At 36.6% G+C, this 24484-nt stretch overlaps 1 protein-coding gene across 13 annotated transcripts in view; it reads left to right on the top strand.

Moving 5' to 3' along the window:
- The window catches only part of EML5 (EMAP like 5), a 138059-nt gene that overhangs the window by 99538 nt on the left and 14037 nt on the right, over positions 1–24484 (top strand). For 9 of the 13 annotated variants that reach the window (XR_013929399.1, XM_080395102.1, XM_080395101.1 and 6 more), the window contains 8 exons: positions 11914–11992; positions 13072–13201; positions 13932–14030; positions 16087–16107; positions 18830–19003; positions 20410–20618; positions 21641–21798; positions 24124–24238. Coding sequence is in view for 12 of the 13 variants with exons in the window: in XM_080395102.1 (XP_080251228.1) it covers positions 11914–11992; positions 13072–13201; positions 13932–14030; positions 16087–16107; positions 18830–19003; positions 20410–20618; positions 21641–21798; positions 24124–24238 (985 nt within the window). In the remaining variant the exon portion in view is untranslated. Of the gene's footprint in view, positions 1–387; positions 3448–11862; positions 11993–13071; positions 13202–13931; positions 14031–16086; positions 16108–18829; positions 19004–20409; positions 20619–21640; positions 21799–24123; positions 24239–24484 lie in introns of those variants that run through there. The other 4 variants (XM_080395095.1, XM_080395098.1, XM_080395093.1 and 1 more) reach the window with 4 other exon arrangements.

The raw sequence follows: 24484 nt of genomic DNA, 5'->3' as shown, positions 1-24484 counted from the left end.
TAAGGAACAACTTGACTTAAGTAACTGTAGTCAGAGAGTTCATGTAACTTCTTGTGGACTTCTGTAAGACTATATCACATTTTTGGTGTAGAGGTCCAACATAGAGTAAAAAGTGTGGGGAATATTTTGCAGAGTTGCCTGAAGTGGCTATACGAGCTGTACCACCATGTCTGCACCACTGTGTTGGAGCTAATGAAGCTCTGGGGATGAGAGTAGCCTGGCATTTTACCAATGCACCTACACTACTTAAGGATCTGAGCTAGGTCCCCATAGCATTCATGTGGCATGCAGAGTCACTAGCTTAGGTGCCTGCATTAGGTAATTTGGTTTTACACCTACCCTATTTAGTATATATGTATACTCAACAACATGCTCTTACATTTGTAGCACAGCAGATCCATAGGCTGTAGGCCACCCTTCAGACTTGTAGACTGAGCTGCCTGGACACTTGGACCTACACTGGTTAAGAGAGCCCCTCTCATATCGACCTGGATCCTGTTTCCACAATGAAATCACATTCCTGTGGTGACAGATGTTAGAATTGTGTCAATCTCTGTGTATCCTTCTGCAGACAATTTGGCATAATAAAGCAAGCCACTGTCTTTATCTAAATTTTAGATTCTACCACTGGCAACCTTCATCAAATTAATTCTGGTTTTTAGCCTTTTAAAAAATGTGTATCTGTAAAGTCAGTGTATTTCTGTATAAGTTATGCAGAGTATGTATAACCTGTACAGACTTTTCTTCTGTATCACTGCCATCCTCAGCTGTACCAGGGAGAAAAAAATATAACAAAAAGCTTGTGGGTCAAGATAACGACAGGGAAAGATCACTCACCAGTTACCGTCACGGGTAAAACAAACTCGACTTGGGGGGAAATTAAATTAATTTTTTTACTGTGCTTTGATTTACTTAACTTTGGTAATAATGAGAAATAAAAACTAAATCTTAAAAACACCTTCTCCCCCCCCACACACACACACATTCTTCCCAGGCTCAACTTCACCCCCGAGTTCTCCCCCCTCTCCCCCACAGCGGCACAGGGGGATGGGGAATGGGGCTGCCCTCAGTTCATCACACCTTGTCTCTGCTGCTCCCTCCTCCTCACGCTCTCCCTGCTCCAGCAGCAGGGGCCCTCCCATGGGAGACAGTTCTCCACAAACTTCTCCGGCGTGAGTCCTTCCCATGACCCGCTCGAGTGTGGGTCCCTCCCACGGGGCACAGCCCCTCAGGCACAGGCTGCCCCAGCCTGGGTCCCCCACGGGGTCACAAGCCCGGCCAGCAAACCTGCCCCAGCCTGGGCTCCTCTCCATGGCGCCGCAGGTCCTGCCAGGAGCCTGCTCCAGCACGGGCTTCCCAAGGGGTCACAGCCTCCTTTGGGCACCCACCTGCTCTGGTGTGGGGTCCTCCAGGGGCTGCAGGGGGAGATCTGCTCCACCATTACCCTCCATGGGCTGCTGAGGGCACAGCCTGTCTCACCGTGGTCTTCGCCATGGGCTGCAGGGGAATCTGCTCTGGTGCCTGGAGCGCCTCCGGCCCTCCTCCTGCATTGGCCCGGTGTCTGCAGTTATCTCCCTCACATATTCTCCCGCCTGTCTCTGGCTGCTGTTCCGCAGCAGGTTTTTTTCCCCTCCTCTTAAATATGTTATCCCAGAGGTGCTACCACCATTGCTGATGGGCTCAGCCTTGGTCAGTGGTAGGTACATCTTGGAGCCGCTGCTGGCATTGGCTCTGTCTGACACAGGGGAAGCTTCCAGCAACTTCTCACAGAAGCCCCCCTGCAGTCCCCCTGCTACCAAAACCTTTCCACACAAACCAAGTACAACTGCTCGGGGTGGGTAGTACATCTTTGTCATTCCTTGTTGTGCATAGGCTTGTTATATTGACTGCCAAACATTACAAGAGCTCTGTCTTGTAGCGCTTTATTGGAATTGTTGTATTCTGAGGATTAGAGGTGTACACCAGTGTAGAATGTGCCTCTGAGAATGTTTTTCCAGTAATTTTGACTTTGTGTATAAAGGGGATTCCTTATGAGAAAGTATCTGAATATCTTTTACTGTTGAGTGTAGGAGGTGTTTAATTCTGTATGGGAGAAGATGGACGTAAATGTTACCAGATAATTAAACTCTAAGGCTACGTATAAAGACCATACCAAAAATAATGTTGCTACTTGATTGTTGTACCTGACAGCTGAAGTGGAACTCATAAATCCTTGCCATAGTGAAGTTCCCTCTATGTAGAAGGAATACGATTATTATTATCCAGAGTATTAAATGACATAAACAATAGAATGCTAAAGGAAGAAGCATACATGAAATCTCATCTGTTTCCTACCTCTGTTTCACAAAAGCACATCTGTGAAGGCGAGAGTTGTAGTCTGAGGCCATCGTCTGGATTTAGAGTTAGAAATTACTCAACTGGGTACCCAAAATTGATTCACTAAAATTATTTTGATTCTAATATTATTAGAAAGGTTAAGTTGATTGCACCTTTGATGTTGTAAGTAGTAGGGTGACATAGGAAATCAGAGTTTTAGGACATTTAGTCTACCAAAAATTAAAATACATATCACTGTGTGGGTCAAAACAGTGTCACTCCTTTCTCCTAAAGCTCTGTGGAAAGGAATTAAATAATCCCTAGGGTTAGAAAGGGAGAATAAGTGAAAGAGGCTGCAAAACACTGCAGTCTGGTGAGTAGGTACGTTCTCTGTGAAGTGTGGAACATGGGATTCCGCTTTTGATGCATCATAGTAATTTTCCAGTGACCCTGAATTAAAAATGTAAATGCATTTCCCAGAACATGAATGTGAACAAAGCATTATTTTTGGTTTCCAATGGAGGTAGTGTCCTGTTCTCCGTTTTCTGGGTTTGTTCATAAATTATGGCTTTCCCTTGCAATAGCAGAAGTTTAAAAAAAAATTTTTTTTCCCCTTCACAACACAGTTTTACTAGGAGCAGTGGACATTTCTGTGTCTTAATCATTTTTATGGTTAACATATTAACTCAGATGTGAGTTGCATCAATTTATACTTCAATGCAGGACTGTCTTTATTTTTTCCTTCAGGACAAACATGATTTTCCCCACTTTTTTTCTGGGTTTTTTTTTCCTAACAGTCTTGTCTAAGCAATTTGATAGTTGAAAGAAAATGAGAGAGAGAGAGAGAAGTATTTTTTGAAAATAAGAGATGCTAGTGCCGTAAAAGTTGATGTGCTCAATAGAAAGATGTTGAAACCTGAAACTTCTTAAATTTCAGGCATGTTTTTTTAAAAATTAGGGATGCTAGGACTCAAGATTTTATTCAGATTCATTCAGTTTAAGGTCTGCTTGCAATATAGTTTAAGGTTACGTCTACTCATGATATGTCATTCTCTAGTTGTAAAATTACCATGAAATATATTTTACATTGGAATATTTACTTTAACTTCAATTGAAAACACAAAATGGCATTGGCTGTATGGGAAGATCCCAGTGTTGTTTTTTGGTTTGTTTTGGGTTTTTTTTGTCATGAGGATTATTTCTCTCTGTGTGGAAGGATGTACATAAATGCATAACCTATTTCAGATTCTTGAGCATTCATAATGGGAAGGGAGCTTACAAACTATTTACAAACTAGTCCTGTACTGATCCAGAAGTGAAGAATTATTTTTTTTTCCTGATACAAAGGGTAGATAGATGTAAATTGTACTTCTGAGGGTGTGAAAGAGGGAGAAAGCTACTGAAATGACGGTTCCTTTGTCTGAACCTTACGTCATCCACATCCATTTGCAAGTTGTTCAGCACTGTTGTCTTAATTTTCTGGAAAGTTTTCCCTAACAGATGAGACAAAAAATCTTTTTCCTTCACCTATAAGTGGAAAAGACTGATAACTAGTGTCCTCCTTGCTGCAGTCAAATTGCTAGGTAGTTCTTAAAAGAAAAGCAAATCAAAACAAAGGAAGTGTAACTGCTAATCAGACTAATGAAAAGTGCCCATGCATAGTACAAATATTAGGAAATAATCTGTACATGCCCATATATTCTGATGATTAATAATGATGTTTTGCTAGTTTAAATGTAGGAGTAGGCATCACATACAACTGAGAAAACCCATCCAGTGCACCAAATTTGTGAAACAGATTTCAAAATATCTTCAGTCAACAAACTGAATTCAATAATGAAAAAACAGTATGTATCAGCAGTGCTCAGTACCCCGCACATTTTGACTAGCTGAGATAAATGTATTTTAGTATAACTGAATGTGTTTTTCTGAGTGAACTTGAGCATCTGTCTTCAATAGCGAGTTGACATGTTCTATTCACTAGCTCATTTCAGGAAGTTAAACTTGCACAACTTTGAGTAATTTGGCTGTTGTGTTTAATTCTCTTTAAATGCTTGATATACTTCAGCGGGTTTGGGGTCTGCTTCTGCTTGCTTTCTCTGTTTACAGTACGGATCAGTCCTAAGAATTATATTCTCATGCCAACACATGTTCATGATTCTCATATAAGTGAATGGGAGCTTTCTGTACAATAGATTTACATAACCTATGAAGTTGTGAATAATCCCCTTGTAAAAAGAAGTAAACGAACCAGAAAGTCAATAATAATAATAATAATTTCTATAAATAATTCACTGACACCTAGCTTTCAGCCAAACTTGTATAAGTAATCCTTTTCTCTTTCCCACCTGCTGCTGAAAAGAGGTTCCAGGTAATGCTTTTATTTTGCTATCTAGTCCATATTTTACTATCATCTCCCATTTTCCTTAAAAAGCCATCTGTCACGTAGGGTGCTATGCCATGCACCTCTCACTCTTCAAAATATTGCTGTACTACAGATTTTAAATTTATATGTATTCATTGTAGCTGTATTCCATACAATAACCTAGATATTTATTTACTTAGCGCTAGAAAATTAACTACATAGAACATTAAACTTGCATGTTTTACAAATAGTATTTTTCAATAATATTTATTAAAATACAGAGATTAGCACTCTCTACTGGGCAGCTATGAACCTCAAAAGTAGATTGTTTTACATTTGATGGGACAGTCCCACCTGACATGTCAAGTTGTCTATGTTGTTGAATTAATTGAGTAATAAATTACCTATATCTGCATTAGTGCATACAAAATGGCACTTACTATTCATAGGGCACATGAAAATAATTATGACTAATCACTGTCTAGAAGCAGCATTTAAAAACTACCAGGTTTCATTATCTTCTAAAGGAAAGCAGACCTCTAAAGCTTCATAGGTGGCTTTGACAGTCTTACCAAGAGTAAGTGGAAGGAACTCCTCCTTACTTTTAAAATTAATTCTCTACTTCATGCTTGCCAACACCTTTTGGGGAGGGAGTGAAAGTCACTTCCTGCTGAAGGCTACTGCAAAATCAGTTGCCAAGTTCTCTGCAAGTCCCCCAGAGTACAAGGTGCAGCTATGGTGACCCTCACAGGAAGGGACTTCTTTCGTACCAACAGCTGTAACTTGCTCTATGAAATCATGCCCAAAACAACACTTGGATTTTTAAAACAGAAATAAGTGTTGTAATTGGCATTGTCATTAGTTACCATGGAACTCAAAGAATTGATGGCAGTTTATATTAACCACAGAAGACCCTCCCTTAATAACTTTAGAAATTCAGTACCAAGAATAAAAACAGTGAGTGAAATACAACAACATGATACAAGACAACCATGAAAAGGGATTTCTTTGTTTCACAAACTACTACAAAATGCTTGTATTCCATTTTTTATGGTCTCATAACAAGGATTATTAAACTATATATATAGATTCTGTTATCATATTGAAAATTAAGTGCCAATGTTGAGGTATTTATTTGCCCTGTGATAGATGGCTGGAACTCTGCTTCCATATGTTCAAACTGATCCCATCTGTATGTGCATTCACCCCAAAATGTTCATGCTCTCCTTCCCATCTTTTGCACACAGTTTATGATCATGCAGCCAGTTACACATACAGGTATATGACCACTGTGTGTTGTATATGCATGCCATTAGTGGCTTCCCTGCACATTAAATAGCAAATGAAAAATATCTTCAGCCTTTGTACCTTTAAAAAAGCATTTGGAAAATGTATTCTGGTGTCCTTCAGCATTCCTGCTTTTAAATGCACAAGTTACAGTCTTTAAACTTAACTGGGGAAAAAAATGCATATGTGCTTGTAATTTGCATTCCAGTTCCACTGCTCTGAATCAATGAGTTAGTCTGTCATAGGTGGGTACTTATATAATTGTTTAGGTGACCTGTGAGATAGTATAGCTGCATATAGACTGTCAAGTTTTATTGACCAATGTACATTTACTTTACCCTTTTGTATGGTAATGTACAAATGTAAACATACTTTAATGATAGGCTAAGGATGGATATCAAACCTATATTTGTATCTCTTTATCTGTACAGCTTTTAAGTATAGATGGTCTTTTCAGGTAGTTGCGTAATGTGAAATTGTTTTACCTCTTCTCCCATTCTATCACAAGGGATTAGCAGACAGCAAACGCTATAAAAATGCCACATTCTAGATCCGAGCAGCAGAGAAGTCTTCACTTCCAGTCAGCTCAGTTCCAGTAACATAGACCTGTGCCAGAACCGTGTCCTTTCAGTTTTTGTTGCTTTCATGAAACTTCAGCTGTGCTTTTCTGCTCTATTTAGTTTTTCTGCTTTCTTTTTCTCTAATTGGCTTTTTTATCTTTAGGGACATAAATTAAATAAGGGGGGGCAGGAAAGAAATGAGACTTAAGTGCTCTATCAAATGTGCGGGTGACAAGTGGAAGAAGGGCTCTTTATGCTGTGTTTTATCAATTTCTAGAGCAACAGTAATAAGACTGTTGCTGAATTGTCCATGACAAATCAGAAATTAAAAATATAAAATGTTTGGAAGCGTTCCGGAGTGAGCAGGAGGTGGATTGGGCAGTTTTGCTCAATCTGTCCCTACCCCCATCTGTGAGGCAGGCCTGAGCTCCAGTGATGGAGCCTACAGCCCTTGTGTGCCACTTGCCTGGTCAGCACAGGATTGTCACTCGCTGCTTCTCCAAAGCTCTCTGGATAAACTATAGTCATCAAGTTTCCAACTGCTATTAAGCTTGCCTTTGGTGGTTTCGGTGGGTTGTTTTTTTCAGGGAAAAACTAGTTGAACATACTTTTCATTTTCTTTACCTCAAATATATGAATTTCAGGGATTTCCTCTGCTGCTTTAGATGTATCTGTGTTATTTCTTTGGATCTCCGCTGACCTATGCAGTCCTCCTCAGTCTCTGATTTTTACGTATCTTTGCAAGAGCAGTCAAACAGCACTAGCCTCTGACAACTGATAATTATACACTGTTTCTCCTAAATAACAGCATTTCTGGGAATACCTTTTTTTCTCCTTAGAAGCTCTAAATCCAGATGGGCATAAAAATATTTTTATGGATACATTGTTAGGAATTGACCTAAGAGAACTGGGCTCTGTTCCCTACAGTTTGGACATCGTGCTTTAGATCAGGTGGTTTTCTGTGTGGTAATGCGTAGTAGTCTCCTGTCTTTGCACTACTTTTCATAGATATTTTTTTTAATTTATTTTTCAAGTGGCATTACTTTGAACAGTAGAAAAAGTATATCAGTAATAGAGAAATTTATGCAAGATTACTAGATCTACAATCTTGATGTTCTTTTTCCATCTGCTGGCTGCAATGTAATCTAAAAGAAGCTACATTTAAAGATTTCCTTGCTGTCTTAAAAGCATCAGAAATTGCATGTGTCTGTCAGCTATAAAAGCTCTCTGGAACTGTAAGAAGGTTTTATCTTTTTCTACTTTATTCAAGAAAGTTTGGAATTTTTTTCTGCTGGTGTATGTGTAAGCTAGCAATCATATCTTGGACATTGATGCCTCACAGCTGAGTCAGGTAGCATTGTGATTTTCTTTTTAGTCCTTAATATGCGTGTCATACAGGGCTGGATTTATTTTTTTTTCCTCCAGAGGCCTTTTTGAGTTCTACCACATGCCAGTAGAAGCAGCATGCACAACAAACAGTACACCAGTGTCACGTTTCTGCAATACTCCTTACTGTGCTTGCTGTTTGATTTTATAGCTGCTGCATGGGATGAGAGAAGAGGTAACATGACAGTGGAAAACTTGTGAACACTGATAATATTTATTATAGGTTCCTCTTTTTCCCACCTCTCTGATTCCTGGGGAAACTAATGGTTAGGACCAACAGAATCACTGGTGTACAATCTTCCAGTTTTCAGCACTTCAGCATTGTTCCTGATTTCCGTGTTTAAAAAGACAAAGGTACATGTTGTGTTTGCTTAATTTTAAAAGGATTTAAAGTCAACATTATGTAAGTTTTAAAGGAACTACTTTTGTATAAGTATTTTTTAAGGAGCTTCTTGCATTTATAAGTGTGGTCCGAGTTACCTAATAAATAAGCAGCAGTTATGGAGGTCTGAAAGGATGTAAGGGATTTTAATTATAATTCAAAATAATAAACTGTAGGTAGGAAAAAAAAATGGTTAGCAGCTCTTAATATCATTAATCTGTTACAGAAATCAGGTATTAGATATATTTCAATAACTATAATTCTTAGGCATAAAATAAGAGGATATGTGTAATCATGGTTATGTACAACTCATTTAACTTGTCAGTCCTGTTCATTCTCCAGAGACTTTTGATTGCACAGACAGAGAACTGGTTATTATTTTGCCATTTAACTTCAGAAATCATAAGCACTAAAACTTGTTCAGTTTTAAGCAATTCTTGTATTCATATGCAAACCCCCCCCCACCCCCACCCCCCCGAAAAAACCAACCAACCAACCAGCCCCAACAAACAAACAAACAAACCTCCACAAAACCCCAAATCACTCTAAAACTCAAACAAACCTGTAATTTTTAATATTTTGGGAGGTCAGAGTGACCATTTAAAAAAAAAAAAACATATGGAGGGGGGAAAAATTGTTTATGAAAGAAGAGGGTATCGATGTAAATTTACCTCAAATGTTTGATGAAGCTATCTGATTATTACCCCAGCAACAACAACAAATTTTGTTTGGGTCTGGGCTGTATTGGTTTCTCTCTCTCTTTGTCTCTTCGTTTACTTGAATGAATGAGGGCAGGTTTTTATTCTCTGTATCACTGAAGTGCTTTCAGAAAGCCCATTTCCCATACAGAACCTGTGCCTTTTAGTTTTTGTTCATGCATTTCAGTAGTTTTACTTGACTGGATTTGACCCAATTTGAGTAGCACACAGTGATAAGATGGCTTCTGCGGCACTGGGAGGTACCTGTTGCCCCTTGATCAGTGTATTTATAACTAAAATTGCTCATCTACTGTGAAGGAGGGGAACAAATATGGTCAAAGACTTTTTTTTTCTCTCTGCAAAACTTTAATGGACCTCTCTCCATGTATATTTAATATGACAAACATTGTGACCTGTTGGGAGTGTTTTCTGTTGATAATTTAGAAACTTCTAAATAAAAGTTTAGTTTATTTTTTAAAAAAACTAAAAAGTGAGAATTTTAATCATATGTAGGAATATTATTGTTGTGATATGTGACAGGCTAGATGAGAGGATGCTAGGAGTCAGGTGACTGGACAGAAGAGAAGGAAGGACCTGGAAAATAGCTGGGGAGGCCAGGAGTTTTACATCAAGTATAAGACCTGGAAAGAACTCACTGGAAGACAGTAGTGATTCAAGAGTGGTCATGAAATTCGATGTTGGGAATGCTGACAGAAATCAGATATATTCTTTGCCTCCTATACTGGGCAACATGCTAGTATAGATGATGAGGGCAGCCCAGACTCTGCTTGGTTTGCTTTTCCTCCTTTTTTCCAAAAGTGAGGAGAATACTTTTTCACCTTCACAGGCTAAGGGACAGGATGCTATGGCTGTGAGCTAGGTCCAGGCTGTTTTTCTTACTCAAAAAGAAATTAAAATGCCTTGCTTTTCTGTCTTGAAGTGTATGTGAATTCCTTCTAACTGGTAGACCTCTGAGAGTAAAAAAAGATCTGTAACTGAGGACCTTTGAGAATGAAGTCTGGGGATACATTCCCACCAGACATATTTCAAGCAGGACTGAAGGTGTGTATTTAAATGCTGCTGTCTTTTGATATTTGTCTCTGAGTGAGGAGAAATGTAGTGCATGTCCACATGTCCCCAGATTTTGCCTGTACTACCAGTTTTTAGAAGTCTGTTTTCCAAGAAGAGGAATTTTGGAGTAGCAAAAAACAAGTGTTAGACTACCATTCTTTGTGAAGTTCTACCTCAATAATTGTTTTCTGTTTTAATTTACACTTATTTATAAATAAATATGAAACATGAGCCTTGGTTATTTTCCTTCATGCCTTGAATTTTTTTATTCTAACTTTAAATTATTATTTCATACTTTGTTGTGATACCTTTTTTTTTAATACGGCCCATATCCACTCCCTATGAAAAGACTCACTGTCTTAACTATCTAATGTAAAGTACGCTATTTCTTTTTGGATCTGGATTTGAATTTTCTATAGTAAAGATTTCACATTTCATAAAATCTAGATTTATGATGCTGAGTTAAATATTTCAAGTACCTCCCTCTGACCCTATCTAACAAAATAACAAGTTTTAATAAACTTGATGTTTGGGTGATCCAGGCTTCTGACAGACTTCTTTACTAGACAGAAATTTTTCATTATCTGTTTTTCTTTTGTAATTTTTTTTCCATAGGTACTTTACAAGCTTCTAAGCATAGAGGAAGTAACTGAAGTATCTCAGAACACAGTTTACAGTTGTAGTATAGTTTGCGTTACATTATGTACAAATCTTTCAACTGGTGATACGACATCAGTCTATAAATTGTCCTAAAAATAGACAAGGAAAGTGAAGAAATAAAACTCAGAAAATGGTCTTTTATTTGACTGAAAAAATATTTCTTGAATGTAGTTCAGAATACACAGTGTACAAAAAATCATAGTCTGTTGTTCTCAGAAAAGACACACACTGAAGTCATTCAGGAGTGCAGATGGAATTAAAAGTACTTCATCCTAAAAAGGGAATACTAAAGAGCTTTATGTGTGAGATTTGTTTGTCACACTGCCTACTGGATTAAATCAGCTGGATTTCATTGAATCTATATGTAGAATTATTTTTAAATTAATGATTCTTCTTAAGGGGCAAACTTACAGCTTTCTTTTCATGGCCACTTATGCTGCGTGTGTAGAATCAATAACCAATGCTCCTGCAGATTACTAGAAATAATTGCATAATTTTGATAAATGAAATTTACTTGTTTGCATCTTCCTTTGTATAGGAGCAGTTGAATGTAATCTGAAAGATATGTTACAGATATTTATCAAATGTATCTAGTTGAGATTTCTTGATTAAATCTGGGCTATTCAGAACAGTGGAACATAAGTTATGGCTGATATTCGTGCATTTGCATGGTGATGGTTTACTTCCAACTAAGCGCTGATCAATAACTTGTTTCTGTTGATTGAAGTAACACTGAATGGGCAGGTTCTTTCTACAAACTGTTAGAAAAATAGGAAAAGTTAGGGCCTACTGGAGGCATGTGGGAATAGTTCTCTCAAGTATTTAGGTTGATCAGGTAAGCCTTTAAAGTTTACCCAACAAAAATTGCTACAGAGAAGATGAAAGTACCTTAAGAATATACCATGAAAAAGCTAAGACGATTATTACCAGTGGTCATTTCATTGTAAAACAAGCTTTGTATTAACCTCGTGGATTGTTGAAGAATTGTTGGAAAACCTAGCGTGTTAAACAAAGATGTTTGGGTTTTTTTCCTTTGACAGAGTTATTTCTTTTAAAGATGAATACAAATATCAGTTAGGCAGGATAGGGCTGTAAGTTTTCCATATGCAATAGCAGGTTGGAAGGTACTGTTGTTAGTATGGAATGGGTGACGGACAGCCTTCTCTTATTCACAGTTCTTTATTTCAGACCACCAGTTAGTAGGGCGTTGCCACAGCCAGAGAAACTTCAGACAAATAATGTTGGGAAAAAAAAGAGACCTATAGAGGTAAGAAAAACTTCGGCCTCCTCTTCCTCTCCTTTTAGGATTGTTTTTTGCCAAAAATTGACACCTTTGTGGACACACTAAGTGATTGTTTCATTTTAAATGTGTCAAAGATGGGATTATTGAATAATGAGTAAATATACAGCAGAAAAGTGGGAGATAATTTTTTGTTTTAAAATCCAAAAAGCCTGATACTTTTTCTTGAAAACAAACTGTAGCACAACTTAATTCTTAGTAACAATAAAACCTTTTAAATGCAGTGTGTAGAAAGCATTATGTCCTGTTTATATAACTGGATTATTAGTGGATATATTATAGCTAATAAAACAAAACATCTTTTACTGCAGGGTTTTTTTTAATTTATTTTAACACTTTGTTTAAAATTCATCGTTAACAGTTCTAAGAATAAAATAATTTTTTAAAATCTGCTGATGCCTTTAGCTCAGGCACCTGTTTTTTAATTATATAGCCAGTGCAAATAAATATACTCACTTTTGATTAATCTGAACTGGAAATTTCACCTAACATTGAAAACTGCAATGCTTCATATCAACTGAGATATTTTCTGTGATACAAAACAAAATGTTTGGTGTAGCATAATAAATGGCCTTTTGCCATCTGTGTGCTAGAAGTTGTAGTCTGTAATTCAGCTTTCTTAATTGCCAGCTGGAACTAAATTGTGGACCAATATTTGTCATTCTTTGTTTCTTATCTTATGCATCAAAAAAGCTGTATTCTCAGCTCACTGTAATTTATTTATTTATATAGATGTGTACATACATGAGTGACTCTTTCTGTGTATATATATATATGTGTGAGTGTGTGTGTGTGTATGCACATATAAATATCCTACAGCATCCACCAAACAGAGATGATAAGATGACTTTACTGTACAACAAGAATAAGCAGCAATGGAAGCTGACAAGGAAGGCAGGATCTCAGTTTCTGTTGGTTTGAGACATAAACTCCTTCTCCTTTACTACATAAGGACATGTTTGAAAAATAAAATCCTGGAAGATACAGTAAAGTTCATAGTTGCTTTAAAGTTTTGAGTATCTAATAGATGTAAATATCTTTTTTAGGACCTAATTTTGGAGCTGGTATTTGGGTACCGAGGCAAGGACTGCAGAAACAATGTGCACTATTTGAATGATGGTGCTGATGTAATATATCATACTGCGTCTATTGGGATCTTGTATAATGTGGCAACAGGTAGGCAAAAACCCACTCGAGGAAAAATGTTTCTTCATATACATGGAGTTACAGTTTATGAAGTAACTGGCATGCTTTAAATCCTATAAAAGTAAATGGGGAAATTAGTAGTAGTAGTAGTATCATCATTATTATCATTATTATCATTATAATTGTTTGCTAAAAATTCAGTCTGTTGAGATGATTTGTAATAGCTGCATAAGCAAGCTAAATATATTCAAATGTTTCTGGTGACTAAATTTGGAGGAAGTAAAGATTTGAATATTTTGGTATCAGCTTTCTGTAATTTGCTTGTTAAAATTATCGCAGAAGGTATAACACCTGAACAGTGGGGTCATTGTAGTTATTAATATTTTTTTTCTAGAACCAAGTTAGTATTTTTATTTGGTTTACTTTTCAGACATCCGTATCAATACATTCATTCCGTATAACCTATTTAGTTTAGATAATTTAGACCTTTTAAGAGTAACACAATGCAGTTTGTTTCTGTGATATTTGAGCAACGTGATGGAGAAGGCTTGAGGAAATAGTTTGGAGTTACTGAGTGCTATGTGTTAAAATAGAGATAAAAAAATTGGAAGTTTCTTTCTGTTTCTTGGTTATAAGCTCCGAACTGCAACATCATCTTAATGCTGTTTTCTAGCAAATATAAAATTTTCAACATAACTGTGTCTATGTGTGTATAAATGTTTTAATTAAAAGTTGGACTTTTTCATTATTTTTTTTTTAGGCTCTCAGTCTTTTTACCAGGAACACAATGATGATATTTTGTGCCTCACTGTAAATCAGCACCCCAAGTTTACCAACATAGTGGCAACTGGCCAAGTAGGTATGTTTGTATTTTTGTAAAAAGAAATTAACTTAAGAGCATGCAGTTAGGGCCTTGTGAGTTCATGATTAATCACAAAAATATTTGATTATGCTATCTCCGTTTGTATGAGTGTTACTCAGTTACCTGTCCTCTTTACATGTTTCTTTGAGTGTAATTTAATAAAGCTGAACAAAAAACATTGAGGCATGAAAGAAGATTAAGCTTATCTTTTGTTTGAAGTGTTATCAAAATATTTTTTTTTAGAAATCTTAAGCCCCATGAAATTAGTCTGGTTTTATTTAACTATCAGAAGCTTAATTGAGCTAGCTTTCATTTCTATATGGACTAAACCCAGAGTTCTTAAAATAGATGTCACTTTATGTAGGTTTTATCTCGTCAGGCAGTTTTATAATACCTACTTGGTGTTTTGATAATATATAGTTGTAATATTGTAGGCAGAACCAAAACCCTAATGGTGTTTCCCAACAGATAAATTTAGATTTAGGGGGAAAATATACATGTTTCATAGTAATATTAAGTGCATCTATGAACTAACCATGTTAAAAAAAAAAAAAAGCAACCAAAAAAAACAACCAACAAAAAACCACTGTGGATCTGCATCGCTTAACTAATACTGCTGTTTCCAAATTTTGCCGAATAGTGTAGTTTTTGTAGTCCTACAAGCCAACTGCAGTTTTCATACCTTCAGTTGTTCCTCAGCAGATTACAACCCACGTTGTTTTCCTTAGTGCATATAACACAAAAAAAGCTTAGTTTTAGCCAGAGTAGCTTTTTTTTTTTTTTCTTCCCTGTAGGTTTGGTTTAGATGTTTCATCTAAATACAGTCAGTTTGTCAGAGTTTACTACCTGCTTCCCTCTGTCTTTTGGATTTTTAGGTGTGTGTCTCATTAAAATTGACTCATTGATAGTAGTAACTCTTTAGCTAAAATAGCTTCATTTCTTGGTGAGTTTCTTGTCTCACATCAGTTTAAAGAAACCATTAATCGAAATAATTTAAATGGAAAAAATAATCACCAGATTTTTGCCTATCATTTGATTGCAAAGACCATTTGCGGGAATAACAGACCTTTTATTGTCTAGGAGTTTGCTTTTTCAGCACATTTCATTATTTGGCCATTTGCCTTTCCATATGATAGAATATATGGGAAGAGTGTAAGCATAATGTGAAAATTTGTTCTTTGCATGGATTTTCTTCAGTGTTTGTCTTACCCAAGAAGAAACACAGGACCCTTAATCATTTCTGCATCAACTAGCAGGAGAATAATTTTAACTGTTTCGTAACATGGATTAAGGCATGTAAATCAGGAGCAGATGACACTTAAAAATTAGGCTACAAACATACTTTTAAGGAGAGAATTAAATCTGAAAAATGAACTGGAAGCAAAATATCTTCAAAGAACACTTATTTTTAGATTCTGAACAGATGTTAAGGAGTACATACTCCATAAAGAATATACTTAACTGATGCTACTTTTCCAGCTGATATGACTTGCACAAGCATAGTTTCACCAGCAGGATTTAAATCTTCAAAAGATTTACATAAACATAATTTCAAATATTTTTACACAGTAATGCTGTATGTAGAGTCCCAGTAATACTTGCCAGTACCTGAATAGTCCTGACTTCTTAATGCTCCTATAGAAGAAAATTGGGTGTATTTGCCACTTGTCAAGATCAGACTCAAACATTACTTCTTAGCAGAATAGCATTCAGCACTTTTTTCCCCACTTAATTTGTTAAAATATCAGTAATGTCTAAAATACGTTTTTTATTTAGTTTGGCAGAGAGAGACCTAACATACACCAAAACTAGATTTTTATGTTGTAACTCAAAACAGAAATCAAAATATATTAATTCTATGAATTTTTATTTCTGATGTGAGGGCCTTTTTATTGTTCATCTTTAACACCAAAAGCAGTGTTGATGCTGCTTCAATGCAAAGAGGTGACATCAAGGTGTGTGTTAAGAAATTACACTAAATGTGGCATATATTTTCTTTAGCACTTTATCTTATTTCTGGTCTAATTATTTTTCTGCTGCTTTTCCATTACAGGAGACTCAGCAGATATGTCAGGTAAGGGAAATAAAATTTTAACATCTTCAGGTGTAGTTAGACTATCTAGTAATAGTCTACAGCTTTATAGAGGAATAAGTGATGTGGATTCATTTTTAGTTTATTAAAACCCTGTATCAGTCATATTACTGTCAGCACTGAATATAAACCACAACAGCTCAGCAAATTGTAAATATAGAAACAATTAAAATGTTAGACACACTTAAAACGTACTTTTGTCGTAACATAACCCCTTCTTGCTGCCCAGTGATTAGTGAGTTTCTAATACATACTGCTACTGTAGCATTCCTGTGTATGCTTGCAGGTTGCATAGACATGTTGGGGCTGACAATTAACATTTGTTTTAGATACTCAATTGAGTATAATTTCAATATGCATTTCTAAAGTAAATTCCATTGAGGAGGCCTAGGTGACTGAGTGAAAAAAACCAATCACTTTTCACATTTATGTATGATTGTCATGCAGTTATTACCACTGATCCAAAATGCTTGTTATGATGTCAGTTTAATTTTTTCTGTATCATTTTGGGTCTTTGACAGTTTGATAGTCTTGACTGAGCTATTTTTTATTAACTTGTTTTTTCAACAGTAATCTTAAAAACTCATCACCATCATGTGTGAGTGACTTCATTGTTATGCAGCCATAATTGTCTTGTGACACATCTTCAGAGATGCATAAATGTGTGTTCACGTGTAACTAGAAAGTATAATAATCTTCATGTGGATCTAAAGTTTGTTCTGTGAAGAACAAATATACGATGGCATTTTTAATGTGTGTTAACATTTTTTAAATACGCCAATTTATGCTTGCTCTAAGGATAGGAGGAAGACTATAGGTACCTTTTCTCACCTACTGCAGCTGTAGTTTAAGCCTGTGTATATTACTGAGCTCTGTTGTCACTGCCTGAAACCAGCACTCTTTTCTTTAATCATTAATCTGGAATCCAAGCTGCCGCGTGCCTTCATTAGAAAGTTGCGTAGTTTCGCTTAAAATTTATCGATGGCTATTTGGCAGCTTTCTTGCTGGCAACTTTCACTTTTCTAGTTCCAGTTTTCTGTTGTCTACAGTGAGGCAGGGGTTGTTGAAGCAGTAATGTTTGTGATAGGCTGGAACGGCAAATCAAGTTTCATAATGACTTGGTATAGGTTTGCTTCATTGTACTGAAGATATTTTTTGTCCTGCCAGCCCGTAGTAGCTTTATCTAACTTCTCCCAGGAGATGACACCTTAGAAAATCTCTCTTGTGAGAGCAGACATTGAGCAGCTGGAGTACTCCACAGTGTCGCAGGACGCAATGTCAGGACAGAGACTTGCAGAAGAAGGCCATCAAGTAGGAGGACTCAAGAGTCCACGTTCTCTGTCCTGCAAGTCTTGCTCTGAAAGATTTTGTCAGTTCTTATGAATGAAATCTAGGTGAAATTTTGTCTGCCACCCAGAAGAAAAATTTTGACCAAGGCTATAGGGCAAGTGTACAGGTCAAGGGGCAATACAGAGCTTTACTAAGAGGAGTGCTGAAGAGGAAAAACCAGTTCAGAGCCATAATAAAGCTCTCCCTTCCCTCAACTTTGCATAAGGGCAGCATGCCAGTTGTTGCCAGCCCCTACCCTTTCTGTTTTAATGGCATGTCTATACTGTGCTGTAGTACCTCTCAAAAGGTGATGGTAACAGCATGTTGGTGCCATGAGAGGAAATTCCAATGGGAAAGAAGAAATTAGGAAGATTGTTCTAAAGACTGTTTTGGAAAAGCTGTGGAATTGTGCTGAAAAACTTAGTTTCATGTGACTAAAATTTTACCTAGGTCCCTGTGCCTACTGTTACCCATCATATGTGTGCCTTTGAGGGACTAGATTTAGCTGATCAGAAACACAAAGCATGGAGCTGAAATAGAATTTAGTCTTTGTGCATCTGGGTCTAGGACAGTAACCAGTAACCTCCAGACTCTGCAGTTCGATCACTAGAGATCAGAAGTAAAAATGTTTGTGAGACTCGTGCTGTCCTGGATATGCCCTAGATTCTGTTCAGAGATTGCAAACTGTACATAGATTGCAAGATCTTTGGAGAAGGCATTGCATTTGGAAAAAATCTAATCATCATCATAATAGAAACAGTCCACATACATTAGTAGCATGGAAAGACAGTTCTTACTGCAAAGAGCTTGCAGTCTAAACAATGCATACTAAATTAAATCCCCTAGTTTTTCTACATCAGTAAGCAAGCTGATTATTCAACTGACGCTCTCCTAAGAGAGGATGCATTTCAGACAGATGGCCATTTTGTAGAAAAGGAGATTTTGGCTTTGCACTGTAAACTAATTTCTCTGTAGCTATCCAAAAGCCCCATGTCGAAATTGCATTCTTGATGATCTGTTTAATATTTATGAAGGTTTCTGAGTTAGCATGCTGAACTAAGTTCTACTAGGAGAAAACCAGGAGAGGACAGCTTGCTTTCAGAGCTTCTGCTGTGCTTCAGAAGTCCAGTTAAGCAAAGTTTTCATCTCCAGTAGTGTATTATGAGGCCAGCTTCTTAGTCCTTCCTAATGGTCCTGTTTGCTGTAAATTGGTTTCCAAAGGGAAGTCAATATCTCCTTTCTTTTCTTTCTTTTTTTTTTCCACCTGACCAGAACAATTTTATTGATCTTACTAAAAAATATTAACTGCTTCAATAAGCAAATCATTAGATCTTTTCAAACTGTATACTAATTACATATTTTTATATTTGTGTAGCTACAGCTCCTTCTATTCATGTGTGGGATGCAATGAACAAACAGACACTGTCGGTACTCCGGTGCTACCATTCCAAGGGTGTTTGCTCAGTCAGTTTCAGTGCCACTGGCAAACTGCTGCTCTCTGTAGGGCTGGATCCTGAACATACTATTACCATTTGGAAGTGGCAGGAAGGTAGGGAAGTGATTGTTTTTCATAAAATGTGTTTATATTGTTAGAGGTATGTTGGCTTCAGTCAAGAGCAATTGTAACATGAAAATACCAGCAGATTGGAAATTATTACAATAAATGCTATACACTATGCACTGTACAAGAAGAGGTAAAATAAATGTACTTACCCATTCTAGTAACTGTTAAATCTATCTTCTTTGGAGCTTCCCAGCTAGAATAATTAAAGAAAATTGTAGTCTTCATTCTTCCCTCACACACACCCCCACCCCCCACCCCCCCAAGTAATTTCTTTGCTGTTTGGTAAAACTGTAAAATCTTTTTTGTTCTCAGAAGAAATTTTCTGTTATTCTCTGTTCTTCTCTAAAGTCTGATTACATGACTAGGTTGTTGCACTCCTAAAATTATCCCCCCAAAATGGCAGAAATATGATGCCAGTACAGCTCCCTTATGCAGCTATGTAATTGGTGTCTGAAGATACACATGTTTTCAGATTGTCTTTGGTCTGAGTTCAGGATTTAGGCTAAAATGATTCAGTCAGCTCCTTTCTTCATCTCCTTTCCATCTGGCAAAGCCACGCCCAGATTAGGAAGCTGATTCTCTAGTCTCAGGGGGTTTATTTCCTCTCTCTTGGGAGATTTCCATTGATCAACTAGTATCTCTCAGAAATTTAAAGATCAGCTATCAAATTAATGAAAAGTGACCCTTCGCAGCTTGTCTGCTAGATCCTGTGGAGCTGGACACAATGTCAAATAAACATAATAAATTTGTATTTATACAATCTTGGGTAGTATGAAGGATGTGCCTATGCAGCAATGCACTGCCATTTCAGTCAGAATGTGCCTGTGCTCTTTTTTTAAGAATTGATACAGATTCAACAAGGATCCAGACTGAGGAATCTTCATGTGGGTCAAAATGTCTGATTTTAACACCTCTGAAGAGACTGGAAAACCATTACCTTTGAATCTGAGGCCATATGTAACAGTTTCTGCATTTTCTGCAGAAAGGACAAAATTTTCTAACTTTGGACAAAATTTGCAGAGAAGTCATTCATTAGTCACTTGTAATTTGTCCAGAGTTTGGAATTTTCAGAGGAGTCATAGGAATTTAAGAGGAGATAGAAACTTACTTGGATCTGAGCTCCTAATTCTTTTATACTCCAGAGGAAATTGAAAATTTTAAGTAGATGGCACCTTCATTAGGTGCCACACTTTGCTACTGGGTCTTATTAAATGACTTTTTCTTTTTTAATCTGCATCTTAATTTAGTTTTAGTGTAGGAGCAGTTTGTGCTTTTCTTCCCGACCTGTGTGGTCTTGGGTGACTCATCATTCTCCATAATTTTTATAGTTTTTTAAACATAAATGTGTGGTTTTCTCAGCAAATTAAAAGCATCTATTTTCTTTCTGCCAGGTGCCAAAATTGCCAGCCGAGCTGGTCATAACCAGCGTATATTTGTAGCAGAATTCAGACCAGATTCAGATACTCAGTTTGTTTCTGTGGGAGTAAAACATGTGAGGTTCTGGACACTAGCTGGAAGAGCTCTTCTCAGTAAAAAAGGGCTGCTGAGCTCCATAGAAGATGCCCGAATGCAAACAATGTTGTCTGTAGCTTTTGGAGCGGTATGTACCTTAAACTATTTTAAAATGCATACAAGCAAGCATTTTCTCACTCTTCTGCCTTTATTCCATTCAATGAGACTTTTCTAACCTGCTAATGAGTATGTCAGTTGTTTTATTAACCTCGGTTTAGCGTTTCTAATACTTGCCTGCTGGTTAGAACAAATACCAGCTTTCTTTAGAACAGAAAAGATATGGATTTGTATGTTTTCGAAAGAAACGAACGTAGGTGCTTTGGACTGATGATATGCTGCTTGCTGCTTAATCCAGGTGAAACAAAGCTCACTTTACTGCAGGAACCAAACAGCAGAAATGAGGCTAATTTTATGCCCGCCAGGGGGTCATTGTGCTATAATCTGTATGCATTGCTACGTGTGTACTGGTACTCTGAAATACTGCACAGTACCAAATTTGAGGAGTGTTCATATAAGTTGCTAAAACAGTTTTGCTCAATAACCAATTCCAGTTGGTTTTAAATGTATCCTAATAATTTGCCCTTAAATTCAGAGGTAATTACATTTTTATTACCTTTCAATAACAGGAAGCAGAAGTAAAGAACAGGCAGCTTTTAGTTAAGTCAAACTGTTTTCTTTGTAAAGTAGTGGTTATTGTAGTCCACTGAGTACCTACACCTAACAACAAAAGTGACTGCAAGCATAATGTACATAGCAAGGGGGTGCAGATTGCCTGTTTGTGTGAAATACCAAAACCGTTCTTGGGTTTCTACTTTTTTACCACAGTTTGCATGCCTGATAGGCTGAAAACATAGATAACGCTATAACTGAAGTCATTGCATTTCTTCTTGCAGTGCAGAGCCTATTAGCTACAAGAAAGCATGTTTCAGACTTCAAGAAGGAATATAGTAGCTCATTGTTTTGACCCTACAGGTGGTTATTACCAGTTCCATAGTTTGCTTTTCTACAGGAGCAAATAAAAGCAATCTAGCCTAAATGCAAATGGTGATGAATGTTTTTCTTCCTGCCTTACTCAGAATCGGATGATGAGTGTATTTTTCCCCTTTTCAGAATAACTTGACGTTTACAGGTACTATCAGTGGAGATGTTTGTGTTTGGAAGGATCATGTGTTGATACGAATTGTGGCCAAAGCTCACAATGGACCTGTTTTCACAATGTATACCACATTAAGAGACGGTTTGATCGTTACAGGAGGCAAAGAAAGGCCGTGAGTTGTCTTTTTCCTTTTTTCTGCATGCACATGTATTCTTTAAAAATGGTTTGGATTCATTCCATCTAGCACTAGGCAGCTGAGACATCAAAGGTAGAAGAGTAGTCACTTTCGGATTCCTGAGTAGGTGGTAGGAAAAAAAAGTAGCCACCACCTCCAAAGTGCAGGTAAGCCCATATGAGCTTCAAGTACCTTTTTCCATTGATTATAAGAGAAAGCCTGGGGTCGCTGGGATCCTGACCTGGCGTCTTGCTTAAGTACCTGAAGTCAAGGGGGATGAATGAGAATCTAAATGATGTACAAATAATTCTTCATAATTATAACTTCTAGATCACAGTCATCTTTCTAAAGCACACATGCAAGTTTCTTCAGGCATTTTATGATGACTTCACATTATTTTGCTTAAAAATAATTTATTTTACGCTTGCCTATTATGTGAATGATTATTAGTTATATTGTATTATCAATTATACTGCATTACATCAGTCAGGTAATGTTTCTCCAAGTACAGATACACAGTTATGAAACAGATGATACAGTTCTCCCTCCTTAAGCTGAAAAGGCCTGAACTGTTATAATCAAAAGTAGCCTTGAAATCACTTTATCATGTTACTAAATGGTTCAATGGTATGTATCACAACAGTATTATTTTTGAGAGAAGGCAAAAACATTTGGTTTGAAATACAGCTTTAAGCATTAAAAGTTTCCTAGTCCCTGGTGGGTTGCTACTTTTTCTGAAGTTGAACTGAGGTTGTTAATCCAAGTAACTTGCGCAACTGTGATTAAATAAATGAATTATAAATATTATAACAGCATAATGCATAGGTTCTTTTAAGGGAAGGATCATTTAGTTATGATAGCAAACTGTCTTCTCTCAAATCTAAGGTACAGCAGCATCCTTTGGTTTTGGGATTGTAAGCAAAATATCTCTTCAAGCATTTGAATCTTTTCTTGGTACCATGCTGATGATTAAAGGGAAAAAAAAATGCTTCAGCTGTAATAGAGTCCATCTCATGTCATGATAGTGTTACATTTTGCAGGACATTTCCTTAAATAGTCCTCAAAGATCCTGGTTGATACTCAGAACAAGCTGAAAACTTACTTATTCCTATGGCTGAAATATTTTCTTCTAGTATTTATAAAACATCACCACGGTTTTATTTGGAGAATGTTCTCGCTGCCACTTAGCTTCAGAGCTAATTAGTATTTGACCTGAAAGAAATAGTAATGAGTAACAGTAAGAAACAATAATTCATCCCCTGTGGGAAAATGGCATATTGAAAGTATACAAAGCAAATTCTACGTTTAGGAAAACTTCATGTTTTCTTGGCATTCTTAATTGCAGTTCACAAGCCTCTTTTAATAAAATCTTTTTGCTGAGCATGGTGACCAATCGTATGTCAAAACAGTGCTATTGGGAAGCAAAGAATATTGCATTGTAAGGACTAGTGATTTGTAATTTGTTACAGTTATTTTAGTAATAATAGTACAAAAGCAGTAATTGTGATTAAACTTTCTGGAGTTCTTTGTCAGCATTTGTTCAGTAATCAAAGTTGTAACACTGGCAGCTCAATATTGTGGAACATAAGGTTTTCTTTTCTGTTGCGGGAGATTCTTTTCTCTTTGAGGACAGAGAAAACATGTCCCAGCTCAACTGGAAATGCCAGATTTTAAAACTGTTTCTTTAAATATTGCCTCCTTTTTAGAAACCTTTTTTTATTTTGATGTGTTCTTTACTGAAATACCAGTTCTCTTGAAAGTGGTTGGGAAATGCTTAGTGCTTTCATGATTAGTATTTATTAGTTGGGTATCATGTGCAATTAGCATTGTGTGATTTTTCTGCTATATCTTTGTAATTTATTTCACAGTGATGAAGATAGTGACATTTTCACAAAAGTGAAAATCTGTTGTCGTTTATTTCACAGTAGCAAAATACATATTTCCTGTTTCTCTCAACTATATTTTGATAGTGTCTGCCTGCCTTAATAATAAGATGGCAGTTTGTTCACAGACTCAACTGTTCCTTTGACTAGACAAATTCCCTAAGAGTACTAATTCAGACTAAGCTTAGCAGTGACCATCTTTCACCTTGTTCTGTAAAGCAGAATGAGGACTTTGAATGAGTATTTCTTGCTTAGCTAGGAGGCTCAGCATAATAACATCACCTGTTTGGTAAAAACAAATGTAATCTTTAATAATTTAACACATATAAAATTTCTCATTTACAATACATTACATAAAATAATATAGTTCTTTCATACATTAATTGTCCTTTTTTGTGTGAGCCATTATACTTACGGGTTGTTCCTGATTTCTTCATAGTTCAAAGGAAGGAGGAGCAGTTAAGCTATGGGATCAAGAGCTGAAACGATGTCGTGCCTTTAGACTAGAGACAGGACAAATGACGGACTGTGTTCGCTCTGTTTGTAGAGGCAAGGTAAAGAAAGCCTCATGTCTTTAAAATAAAGTTTTTATAATTTGTGGATTGATCTATATCATTAAATATATGATATTGCTTTCTCTTATAATTAGTATTTGAAATTAAAGGTTGAGCTAGAAGGTGTCTGCAAGTGATTTTACAGCAGGAAAAAAATCAGCTTTGGGAGGTCTTAGTCTTACTTAGGATAATATTCTTTATATATTTTGATTAAAGACTAAGGATTCCTTTTTTCTTTTTACACTT

This window comes from Falco punctatus (genome assembly GCF_963210335.1).
Source record: "Falco punctatus genome assembly, chromosome: 7".
Classification (NCBI taxonomy): domain Eukaryota; kingdom Metazoa; phylum Chordata; class Aves; order Falconiformes; family Falconidae; genus Falco; species Falco punctatus.
The sequence above is the reverse complement of the archived record's forward strand: the minus strand, read 5'-3'. Positions and strand labels throughout refer to the sequence as shown.